This window comes from Procambarus clarkii, chromosome 40, assembly GCF_040958095.1.
Source record: "Procambarus clarkii isolate CNS0578487 chromosome 40, FALCON_Pclarkii_2.0, whole genome shotgun sequence".
In the NCBI taxonomy this organism is placed as follows: domain Eukaryota; kingdom Metazoa; phylum Arthropoda; class Malacostraca; order Decapoda; family Cambaridae; genus Procambarus; species Procambarus clarkii.
The window spans coordinates 25035463-25049225 of NC_091189.1; the positions used below are offsets into that span (position 1 = coordinate 25035463).

General features: G+C 54.2%; 1 protein-coding gene across 1 annotated transcript in view; it reads right to left on the reverse strand.

The window, feature by feature from the left end:
* LOC138349886 (ALK tyrosine kinase receptor-like) overlaps window positions 1-13763 on the reverse strand; it is a 165951-nt gene that overhangs the window by 84120 nt on the left and 68068 nt on the right. The window contains exon 3 of the mRNA XM_069338877.1: window positions 4675-4786. Coding sequence (XP_069194978.1) covers window positions 4675-4786 — 112 coding nt within the window. The remainder of the gene's footprint in view (window positions 1-4674; window positions 4787-13763) is intronic.

The window sequence follows — 13763 nt, forward strand, 5'->3', positions numbered from 1 at the left end:
GACCTGGTGACGTCAGGGCGGACCTGGCGACGTCAGGACGGACCTGGTGACGTCTGGACGGACCTGGTGACGTCAGGACGGACCTGGTGACGTCAGGGCGGACCTGGCGACGTCTGGACGGACCTGGTGACGTCTGGACGGACCTGGTGACGTCAGGACGGACCTGGTGACGTCAGGACGGACCTGGCGACATCATGACGGACCTAATCACGTCAGAACGGACCTGGCGACGTCTGGACGGACTTGGTGACGTCAGGATGGACCTGGTGACGTCAGGACGGACCTGGTGACGTCAGGACGGACCTGGTGACGTCAGGACGGACCTGGTGACGTCAGGACGGACCTGGTGACGTCAGGACGGACCTGGTGACGTCAGGACGGACCTGGTGACGTCAGGACGGACCTGGCGACGTCTGGACGGACCTGGTGACGTCAGGACGGACCTGGCGACATCATGACGGACCTAATCACGTCAGAACGGACCTGGCGACGTCTGGACGGACTTGGTGACGTCAGGATGGACCTGGTGACGTCAGGACGGACCTGGTGACGTCAGGACGGACCTGGTGACGTCAGGATGGACCTAGTGACGTCAGGACGGACCTGGCGACGTCAGGACGGACCTGGTGACGTCAGGACGGACCTGGTGACGTCAGGACGGACCTGGCGACGTCTGGACGGACCTGGTGACGTCAGGACGGACCTGGCGACATCATGACGGACCTAATCACGTCAGAACGGACCTGGCGACGTCTGGACGGACTTGGTGACGTCAGGATGGACCTGGTGACGTCAGGACGGACCTGGTGACGTCAGGACGGACCTGGTGACGTCAGGATGGACCTAGTGACGTCAGGACGGACCTGGCGACGTCAGGACGGACCTGGTGACGTCAGGACGGACCTGGTGACGTCAGGACGGACCTGGTGACGTCAGGATGGACCTAGTGACGTCAGGACGGACCTGGCGACGTCAGGATGGACCTGGTGACGTCAGGACGGACCTGGTGACGTCAGGACGGACCTGGTGACGTCAGGATGGACCTGGTGACGTCAGGACGGACCTGGTGACGTCAGGACGGACCTGGTGACGTCAGGATGGACCTAGTGACGTCAGGACGGACCTGGCGACGTCAGGACGGACCTGGCGACGTCAGGACGGACCTAATGACGTCAGAACGGACCTGGCAACGTCAGAACGGACCTGGCAACGTCAGGGCGGACCTGGCGACGTCAGGACGGACCTAATGACGCCAGAACGGACCTGGCGACGTCAGGGCGGACCTAATGACATCAGAACGGACCTGGCGATGTCAGAACGAACTTGGCGATGTCAGGACGGACATCACAAGACACTCTCAACTCTCCTAAGAGACGTCGGAGGGCTTAAGATGCACCACCCAGCAGGTGGTGTACCAACATGCAGTGTACCAACAGGTGGTGTACCAACAGGTGGTGTACCAACAGGTGGTGTACCAACAAGCAGTGTACCAACAGGTGGTGTACCAACAGGTGGTGTACCAACAAGCAGTGTACCAACAGGTGGTGTACCAACAGGTGGTGTACCAACAGGTGGTGTACCAACAGGTGGTGTACCAACAGGTGGTGTACCAACATGCAGTGTACCAACAGGTGGTGTACCAACAGGTGGTGTACCAACAGGTGGTGTACCAACATGCAGTGTACCAACAGGTGGTGTACCAACAGGTTGTGTACCAACAGGTGGTGTACCAACAGGTGGTGTACCAACAGGTGGTGTACCAACAGGTGGTGTACCAACAAGCAGTGTACCAACAGGTGGTGTACCAACAGGTGGTGTACCAACAAGCAGTGTACCAACAGGTGGTGTACCAACAGGTGGTGTACCAACAGGTGGTGTACCAACAGGTGGTGTACCAACAAGCAGTGTACCAACAGGTGGTGTACCAACAGGTGGTGTACCAACAGGTTGTGTACCAACAGGTGGTGTACCAACAGGTGGTGTACCAACAGGTGGTGTACCAACAGGTGGTGTACCAACAAGCAGTGTACCAACAGGTGGTGTACCAACAGGTGGTGTACCAACATGCAGTGTACCAACAGGTGGTGTACCAACAGGTTGTGTACCAACAGGTGGTGTACCAACAGATGGTGTACCAACAGGTGGTGTACCAACATACAGTGTACCAACATACAGTGTACCAACATACAGTGTACCAACAGGTGGTGTACCAACAGGTGGTGTACCAACAGGTGGTGTACCAACAGGTGGTGTACCAACAGGTGGTGTACCAACAGGTGGTGTACCAACAAGCAGTGTACCAACAGGTGGTGTACCAACAGGTGGTGTACCAACAAGCAGTGTACCAACAGGTGGTGTACCAACAGGTGGTGTACCAACAGGTGGTGTACCAACAGGTGGTGTACCAACAGGTGGTGTACCAACAGGTGGTGTACCAACAGGTGGTGTACCAACAAGCAGTGTACCAACAGGTGGTGTACCAACAGGTGGTGTACCAACAAGCAGTGTACCAACATACAGTGTACCAACAGGTGGTGTACCAACAGGTGGTGTACCAACAGGTGGTGTACCAACATGCAGTGTACCAACAGGTGGTGTACCAACAGGTGGTGTACCAACATGCAGTGTACCAACCGGTGGTGTACCAACATGCAGTGTACCAACAGGTGGTGTACCAACAGGTGGTGTACCAACAGGTGGTGTACCAACAGGTGGTGTACCAACAAGCAGTGTACCAACAGGTGGTGTACCAACATACAGTGTACCAACAGGTGGTGTACCAACAGGTGGTGTACCAACAAGCAGTGTACCAACAGGTGGTGTACCAACAAGCAGTGTACCAACAGGTGGTGTACCAACAGGTGGTGTACCAACAGGTGGTGTACCAGCAGGTGGTGTACCAACAAGCAGTGTACCAACAGGTGGTGTACCAACAGGTGGTGTACCAACATGCAGTGTACCAACAGGTGGTGTACCAACAGGTGGTGTACCAACAGGTGGTGTACCAACAGGTGGTGTACCAACAAGCAGTGTACCAACAGGTGGTGTACCAACAGGTGGTGTACCAACAGGTGGTGTACCAACAGGTGGTGTACCAACAGGTGGTGTACCAACAGGTGGTGTACCAACAAGCAGTGTACCAACAGGTGGTGTACCAACAGGTGGTGTACCAACAGGTGGTGTACCAACAGGTGGTGTACCAACAGGTGGTGTACCAACAGGTGGTGTACCAACAGGTGGTGTACCAACAAGCAGTGTACCAACAGGTGGTGTACCAACATACAGTGTACCAACATACAGTGTACCAACAGGTGGTGTACCAACAGGTGGTGTACCAACAAGCAGTGTACCAACAGGTGGTGTACCAACAGGTGGTGTACCAACATACAGTGTACCAACAGGTGGTGTACCAACAGGTGGTGTACCAACAGGTGGTGTACCAACAGGTGGTGTACCAACAGGTGGTGTACCAACAGGTGGTGTACCAACAGGTGGTGTACCAACAGGTGGTGTACCAACAGGTGGTGTACCAACAGGTGGTGTACCAACATACAGTGTACCAACATGCAGTGTACCAACAGGTGGTGTACCAACAGGTGGTGTACCAACAGGTGGTGTACCAACAGGTGGTGTACCAACAAGCAGTGTACCAACAGGTGGTGTACCAACATACAGTGTACCAACATACAGTGTACCAACAGGTGGTGTACCAACATACAGTGTACCAACATACAGTGTACCAACAGGTGGTGTACCAACAGGTGGTGTACCAACAAGCAGTGTACCAACAGGTGGTGTACCAACAGGTGGTGTACCAACATGCAGTGTACCAACAGGTGGTGTACCAACAGGTGGTGTACCAACAGGTGGTGTACCAATCAGACCGAAGCAATGGACGTAAATGTAAAATAAAGTCAATGGCCAGCCTGACGAGGCCATGAATAAACCCGGCCAGTATCTGGACTCATAGATTTGTGAAATGCTGTTATTTTTATCACTGAAAATTCGCCAGGGTAACCCAATACGTATTTAAGCCTGGCCTTAGGCTAGGCTCGTCCAAGCAGCGGCCGACCCCACCATCGCGGCCTGTATTGTTAATGAGGACTGTCATATGTGATGCTTGTCACATGGTGAGAACGAAATAATGAGGAATTAAAGAAAGTCAAGAGATTTGCATACATACTCCCGGCAACACCAGTCAAACCGGAGGGGATCAAGCTCTGTGGCTCAACAGGACTAAACAGGTGATCAGTAGGGAAAGGAATGCTTTTAGTCTGTCTCGTATCCTTTGGACAGAGGAAAGGTCCATCACAGAACCATGGTTCGCTCCTGCGACAATTTTACTCATGAATTACCGCGGAAAAATGCGGCATCACTCATCAACATACCTCAAACATGCAACACTACTTGTAGAAATAATTGAACCTAAAAATATGTGCATTACTCATAAATATATGTGAAACATTGAGTATTACTCACGCATATACGAACCTGCATAAAATGACTCATGACTATCCATGAACAAATGCAACATTACTCATAAATATATACACAAAAATGTACCGTTACTCCGGCATATATGAACCGACATAAAATGTACTCATGAACGTGCATGAACCTTCCTGAGCGTGAGTGAGGAGGGCGGGACAGGTGGAGGGGTGAGGCGGTACTCACGCACGCACGAGGACTCGTTGTCGTCCAGTTCCCAATCGTCGTCACACATGCACTGACGGTGTTCCAGGTGTTCGTCCAGGTACAGGCAGATGTGGTCACAGGTGCACCCTCCCTGGCGGCACAGAGGGAAGAGAGTGCTGTAATCAAACACCCGTCAGGTAGACCAACACCTGTTGTGGTGTTACCAACATGTGTGTGCTAAATATACTGTTTTTTTAACACCCTAATCCCTACCCTATTCAGCAAATAGGGTCGGTCAATACCTCCTACTTGGGCATACTTTTCCCCTTCTTCTCCGTCTCGAGTACACTCTCCACTCGTACGTAAACTGGTGTAAACACGTGCATACAAATACCCGGGTGCTCTACCCAATATGCGCACGCACACACACACACTCCATCAAGCACGCACACACTCCATCAAGCACGCACACACACACACACACACACTCCATCAAGCACGCACACACACACACACACTCCATCAAACACGCACACACACACTCCATCAAGCACACACACACACTCCATCAAGCACGCACACACACACACACACTCCATCAAGCACGCACACACACACACACACACACTCCATCAAGCACACACACACACTCCATCAAGCACGCACACACACACACACACACACTCCATCAAGCACGCACACACACACACACACACACACTCCATCAAGCACGCACACACACACACACACACACACTCCATCAAGCACGCACACACGCACACACACTCTCCATCAAGAACGCACACACACACACACACACACTCCATCAAACACGCACACTCAAGAGAATTTTAGATTACATTTACAATCAGTATTAACAAGTGCTTTACACTAATTATAATTGTGGCAGGAGTGAACTGATGAATCACCACGTAAGAAACATATAGCTTACACTTAGACCATTGCGACGGAAACTGCCGAAACATATATAGTACAATTAGAATGGCAATACATTTTGAAGTATAACACACTGATTATACAATGAAGTTATGTCTATTGTCACAGCTTCATCATTCTACACGTACAGGTTCAGGGACCAGCAGAGACCACAACCACACCACATGTAAGAAACTTGATTTCAACGGTATCTAAAAGTCTTGAGGGTTGCAAGGTGATTGCAATGAGTGCGAGCAAGGACTCCAAACATACGACTTGAATATTTCCTACATTTAAAATTAACCTGATTAACATCAGTATTGCAGACGAAGAGTCACAATAACGTGGCTGAAGTATGTTGACCAGACCACACACTAGAAGGTGAAGGGACGACGACGTTTCGGTCCGTCCTGGACCATTCTCAAGTCAATTCATATTGTGCAATAATCAGTATTGCACAAGTCCCATAGTTCACATCATACTTCCATCTTCTCCAGCGTTCCAAACGTCACTAAACTGATGTACTAAATTGCCCGAACCTAACCATGCACAGGTCCCATGAATAGAAAAGGAGGCATCACGTCAATTTTTCCGAGCCACTATGATTTTTAGCACAGTTATTAGCCTGTGGAGACTCATACGTCAATATACGATGTACTATTACAGCTTAATATACTGCCTATGTGAGAGTCAACACGGCCGGCACTTAACGCTCTCAATAATGGGTTAATATAGACACAAAATAATAGGACAAAAAATAGCACCATTATTTCACTTGCTATTTTGTATAATACCTGATGAGAGATGTGTGTATATCTAGCAAGTGTGGGACATTCATTTGTTGCCAGCAATACTCTTCAGAAGTTTGTTGTATTCTTGTCTGTCTTGTTAAGAGTCTGGGAGAGATGAGAACGGCTCACAGAGATGAGGTAGTGAACTGTTGCCACCACCACACGTCACCACCACCACCATCGTCATCACCACCACCACCATCGTCATCACCACCACCACCACCACACACCACCACACGCCACCACCACCACCACCACCACACGCCACCACCATCAAACACCATACCCTCGTACAGTTACAGGTTTTGTACGCGTTGACCTGTCGCTCACATGTTCATGACCACCTCGCTTGGAGGCGGGCACCCCGCACCCCCCATCCCCAACACGGAGGAAGTGGGTAACCAGCCACATCCCCTCCCTCCCCCTCCCCCCTCCCCCTCTCCACACACAACCATCCGTGAGGGGAATACAAGAGGTTTTTAGGGAATATTGTGAGGTAATATTATGTAAACGTGTCTTCATATATGCAAAGGTTAAAATTCTGCAGAATGGTCATGATGCAATGGTGGTGGTGATGACGGTGGTGGTGGTGATGACGGTGGTGGTGGTGATGACGGTGGTGGTGGTGATGACGGTGGTGGTGGTGATGACGGTGGTGGTGGTGATGACGGTGGTGGTGGTGATGACGGTGGTGGTGGTGATGACGGTGGTGGTGGTGATGACGGTGGTGGTGGTGATGACGGTGGTGGTGGTGGTGACGGTGGTGGTGGTGATGACGGTGGTGGTGGTGATGACGGTGGTGGTGGTGATGACGGTGGTGGTGGTGATGACGGTGGTGGTGGTGATGACGGTGGTGGTGGTGATGACGGTGGTGGTGGTGGTGATGACGGTGGTGGTGGTGATGACGGTGGTGGTGATGACGGTGGTGGTGGTGATGACGGTGGTGGTGGTGATGACGGTGGTGGTGGTGATGACGGTGGTGGTGGTGATGACGGTGGTGGTGGTGATGACGGTGGTGGTGGTGATGACGGTGGTGGTGGTGATGACGGTGGTGGTGGTGGTGACGGTGGTGGTGGTGATGACGGTGGTGGTGGTGATGACGGTGGTGGTGGTGATGACGGTGGTGGTGGTGATGACGGTGGTGGTGGTGATGACGGTGGTGGTGGTGATGACGGTGGTGGTGGTGGTGATGACGGTGGTGGTGGTGATGACGGTGGTGGTGATGACGGTGGTGGTGGTGGTGATGACGGTGGTGGTGGTGATGACGGTGGTGGTGGTGATGACGGTGGTGGTGGTGATGACGGTGGTGGTGGTGATGACGGTGGTGGTGGTGATGACGGTGGTGGTGGTGATGACGGTGGTGGTGGTGATGACGGTGGTGGTGGTGATGACGGTGGTGGTGGTGATGACGGTGGTGGTGGTGATGGTGGTGGTGGTGGTGATGGTGGTGGTGGTGATGATGACGGTGGTGGTGGTGATGACGGTGGTGGTGGTGATGACGGTAGTGGAGGTGATGACGGTGGTGGTGGTGATGACGGTAGTGGTGGTGATGACGGTGGTGGAGGTGATGACTGTGGTGGTGGTGATGACGGTGGTGGTGGTGATGACGGTGGTGGTGGTGATGACGGTGGTGGTGGTGATGACGGTGGTGGTGGTGGTGACGGTGGTGGTGGTGGTGATGACGGTGGTGGTGGTGATGACGGTGGTGGTGGTGGTGATGACGGTGGTGGTGGTGATGACGGTGGTGGTGGTGGTGATGACGGTGGTGGTGGTGATGACGGTGGTGGTGGTGGTGATGACGGTGGTGGTGGTGGTGATGACGGTGGTGGTGGTGATGACGGTGGTGGTGGTGATGACGGTGGTGGTGGTGGTGATGACGGTGGTGGTGGTGATGACGGTGGTGGTGGTGATGACGGTGGTGGTGGTGGTGATGACGGTGGTGGTGGTGATGACGGTGGTGGTGGTGGTGATGACGGTGGTGGTGGTGATGACGGTGGTGGTGGTGGTGATGACGGTGGTGGTGGTGATGACGGTGGTGGTGGTGATGACGGTGGTGGTGGTGATGACGGTGGTGGTGGTGATGATGACGGTGGTGGTGATGACGGTGGTGGTGATGACGGTGGTGGTGGTGATGACGGTGGTGGTGGTGGTGATGACGGTGGTGGTGGTGATGACGGTGGTGATGGTGGTGATGACGGTGGTGGTGGTGATGACGGTGGTGGTGGTGATGACGGTGGTGGTGGTGGTGATGACGGTGGTGGTGGTGATGACGGTGGTGGTGGTGATGACGGTAGTGGTGGTGATGACGGTGGTGGTGGTGATGACGGTGGTGGTGGTGATGGTGGTGGTGATGGTGGTGGTGATGGTGGTGGTGGTGATGATGACGGTGGTGGTGGTGATGACGGTGGTGGTGGTGATGACGGTAGTGGAGGTGATGACGGTGGTGGTGGTGATGACGGTGGTGGTGGTGATGGTGGTGGTGGTGATGATGGTGGTGGTGGTGATGGTGGTGGTGGTGATGATGGTGGTGGTGGTGATGATGACGGTGGTGGTGGTGATGACGGTAGTGGTGGTGATGACGGTGGTGGTGGTGATGACGGTGGTGGTGGTGATGACGGTGGTGGTGGTGATGACGGTGGTGGTGGTGATGACGGTGGTGGTGGTGATGACGGTAGTGGTGGTAATGACGGTGGTGGTGGTGATGACGGTGGTGGTGGTGATGACGGTAGTGGTGGTGATGACGGTGGTGGTGGTGATGACGGTGGTGGTGGTGATGACGGTGGTGGTGGTGATGACGGTAGTGGTGGTGATGACGGTGGTGGTGGTGATGACGGTGGTGGTGATGACGGTGGTGGTGGTGATGACGGTGGTGGTGGTGATGATGACGGTGGTGGTGGTGATAACGGTGGTGGTGGTGGTGATGACGGCGGTGGTGGTGGTGATGACGGTGGTGGTGGTGATGACGGTGGTGGTGGTGATGACGGTGGTGGTGGTGATGATGACGGTGGTGGTGGTGATGACGGTGGTGGTGGTGATGACGGTGGTGGTGGTGATGACGGTGGTGGTGGTGATGACGGTGGTGGTGGTGATGACGGAGGTGGTGGTGATGACGGTGGTGGTGGTGATGACGGTAGTGGTGGTGATGACGGTGGTGGTGGTGATGACGGTGGTGGTGGTGATGACGGTGGTGGTGGTGATGACGGTAGTGGTGGTGATGACGGTGGTGGTGGTGATGACGGTGGTGGTGGTGATGACGGTGGTGGAGGTGATGACGGTGGTGGTGGTGATGACGGTAGTGGTGGTGATGACGGTGGTGGTGGTGATGACGGTGGTGGTGGTGATGACGGTGGTGGAGGTGATGATGGTGGTGGTGATGACGGTAGTGGTGGTGATGACGGTGGTGGTGGTGATGACGGTGGTGGTGGTGATGACGGTGGTGGAGGTGATGACGGTGGTGGTGGTGATGACGGTAGTGGTGGTGATGACGGTGGTGGTGGTGATGACAGTGGTGGTGGTGGTGATGACGGTGGTGGAGGTGATGACGGTGGTGGTGGTGATGACGGTAGTGGTGGTGATGACGGTGGTGGTGGTGATGACGGTGGTGGTGGTGATGACGGTGGTGGTGATGACGGTGGTGGTGGTGATGACGTTGGTGGTGGTGATGACGGTGGTGGTGGTGATGACGGTGGTGGTGCTGATGACGGTGGTGGTGGTGCTGCCGGTGGTGGTGGTGATGACGGTGGTGGTGGTGATGACGGTGGTGGAGGTGATGACTGTGGTGGTGGTGATGACGGTGGTGGTGGTGATGACGGTGGTGGTGGTGATGACGGTGGTGGTGGTGATGACGGTAGTGGTGGTGATGACGGTGGTGGTGGTGATGACGGTGGTGGTGGTGATGACGGTGGTGGAGGTGATGATGGTGGTGGTGATGACGGTAGTGGTGGTGATGACGGTGGTGGTGGTGATGACGGTGGTGGTGGTGATGACGGTGGTGGAGGTGATGACGGTGGTGGTGGTGATGACGGTAGTGGTGGTGATGACGGTGGTGGTGGTGATGACGGTGGTGGTGGTGGTGATGACGGTGGTGGAGGTGATGACGGTGGTGGTGGTGATGACGGTAGTGGTGGTGATGACGGTGGTGGTGGTGATGACGGTGGTGGTGGTGATGACGGTGGTGGTGATGACGGTGGTGGTGGTGATGACGGTGGTGGTGGTGATGACGGTGGTGGTGGTGATGACGGTGGTGGTGCTGATGACGGTGGTGGTGGTGCTGCCGGTGGTGGTGGTGATGACGGTGGTGGTGGTGATGACGGTGGTGGAGGTGATGACTGTGGTGGTGGTGATGACGGTGGTGGTGGTGATGACGGTGGTGGTGGTGATGACGGTGGTGGTGGTGATGACGGTGGTGGTGATGACGGTGGTGGTGATGACAATGGTGGTAACGACAATGGTGGTGATGACGGTGGTGGTGATGACGGTGGTGGTGATGACAGTGGTGATGACAATGGTGGTGATGGCAGTGGTGGCGATGACAATGGTGGTGATGACAATGGTGGTGATGACGGTGGTGGTGATGACAATAGTGGTGATGACAATGGTGGTGATGACAATGGTGATGATGACAGTGGTGGTGATGACGGTGGTGGTGATGACGGTGGAGGTGATGACGGTGGTGGTGATGACGGTGGTGGTGATGACAATGGTGGTAATGACGGTGGTGGTGATGACGGTGGTGATGATAACAATGGTGGTGATGACGGTGGTGGTGATGACAATGGTGGTGATGACGGTGGTGGTGATGACGGTGGTGGTGATGACAATGGTGGTGATGACAATGGTGGTGATGGCGGTGGTGGTGATGACAATGGTGGTGATGACGGTGGTGGTGATGACGGTGGTGATGATGACAATGGTGGTGATGACAATGGTGGTGATGACAATGGTGGTAATGACTATGGTGGTGATGACAGTGGTGGTGATGACAATGGTGATGATAACAATGGTGGTGATGACGGTGGTGGTGATGACAATGGTGGTGATGACGGTGGTGATGACGGTGGTGATGACGGTGGTGGTGATGACGGTGGTGGTGATGACAATGGTGGTGATGGCGGTGGTGGTGATGACAATGGTGGTGATGACGGTGGTGGTGATGACAATGGTGGTGATGACAATGGTGGTAATGACTATGGTGGTGATGACGGTGGTGATGACAATGGTGGTGATGACGGTGGTGATGACGGTGGTGGTGATGACAATGGTGGTGATGACGGTGGTGGTGATGACAATGGTGTTGATGACGGTGGTGGTGATGACAATGGTGGTGATGACGGTGGTGGTGATGACAATGGTGGTGATGACGGTGGTGGTGATGACGGTGGTGGTGATGACGGTGGTGGTGGTGACAATGGTGGTGATGACGGAAGGAGCATAAACAAGAAAGAAGACATAAGAGAGGAGACAAACAGAACAAGAACAACCAAGGGGAGAGATTTGGGAGAACCTTTGAGAAGTGGATCAAATATTCAAGACCAGAGCACGTGCTTCTTAAGACCCGGGCACGGCGGGTGAATAATGGAGGAGCCACGGAGGGAGGGAGGGAGGGAGGGGGAGAGAGAGAGAGAGAGAGAGAGAGAGAGAGAGAGAGAGAGAGAGAGAGAGAGAGAGAGAGAGAGAGAGAGAGAGAGAGAGAGAGAGAGAGAGAGAGAAGGGTATTTAGGCTAAGAGAAAGTCTTATGGTCCTACGGAACATAAAAATACCAACATTATTTATAATATATTATATATATATATATATATATATATATATATATATATATATATATATATATATATATATATATATATATATATATATATACACACAGCAGCTAGTTCTCTTAAACAATTATTTGTGAATCTTTTACCATATTGTTTAAAAGGACAGAGTGGTACGAGCAGCAGGGGGCGGCCCACGCGCGTGCAGGGTGGTGCATACAGAGTGTGGGAGTGCACTCACACTCTCAGCCTCTACTGCACAATAGCCTAAGCCATCCAGACGTGGCTCCGCAGTCTGGCATTAAGACAAATCTCACCACTTCTCTTGCACCTCGCCGCTCCTAAGCTTCCCAGGTAATGCTGAAGCACACGCTGGCCAGCGGCCCACCGGCGGCCGAGGGGACTGTGGCCGGCCAGGTGACAAGGGAAGTGTGCGGGCGGCCGAGGGGACTGTGGTCGGCCAGGTGACAAGGGAAGTGTGCGGGCGGCCGAGGGGACTGTGGCCGGCCAGGTGACAAGGGAAGTGTGCGGGCGGCCGAGGGGACTGTGGTCGGCCAGGTGACAAGGGAAGTGTGCGGGCGGCCGAGGGGACTGTGGCCGGCCAGGTGACAAGGGAAGTGTGCGGGCGGCCGAGGGGACTGTGGTCGGCCAGGTGACAAGGGAAGTGTGTTGGCGGCCGAGGGGACTGTGGCCGGCCAGGTGACAAGGGAAGTGTGTTGGCGGCCGAGGGGACTGTGGTCGGCCAGGTGACAAGGGAAGTGTGTGGGCGGCCGAGGGGACTGTGGCCGGCCAGGTGACAAGGGAAGTGTGCGGGCGGCTGAGGGGACTGTGGTCGGCCAGGTGACAAGGGAAGTGTGTGGGCGGCCGAGGGGACTGTGGCCGGCCAGGTGACAAGGGAAGTGTGCGGGCGGCCGAGGGGACTGTGGCCGGCCAGGTGACAAGGGAAGTGTGCGGGCGGCCGAGGGGACTGTGGCCGGCCAGGTGACAAGGGAAACAAGTCACTATCAGAGCCCCTCTCACAGACCATTATAAACGTGCCACGGGACCACCCAGCACAGGACTGTGGAGAGAGTCACTGTCCTCTCCTGAAGGAGTTCATAAGGAAAAAGATACTTTGTGTCCGGCCTCCTGTTCCCTCCACCTTGTCTCATTACTTTACACTTACCCCAGGTAACCTGTGACCAGTTATTGGGACCATTCTTTCCTTTTGTCCAGGTCAACTTGCTGTCTCTGGCTGAATACTCCTGTAATTTTTGTATTATCAAAAACGGGAAATTCCAAAAATTAACGGGAATTAATATATTTTGGAACATTATTTACATATGTGAGAAACAGAATAGGTACGAAAAGTGCACAGTGGCCCAACCTCACCCTGGCAACCTCTATGTCGCACTGGTGCCAGGTCTGTGTCCCCAGGTGTATACACTGGTGCCAGGTGTGTACCCGCAGGTGTATACACTAGTGCCAGGTCTGTGTCCCCAGGTGTATACACTAGTGCCAGGTGTGTACCCGCAGGTGTATACACTAGTGCCAGGTGTGTACCCGCAGGTGTATACACTGGTGCCAGGTGTGTACCCGCAGGTGTATACACTAGTGCCAGGTGTGTACCCGCAGGTGTATACACTAGTGCCAGGTCTGTGTCCC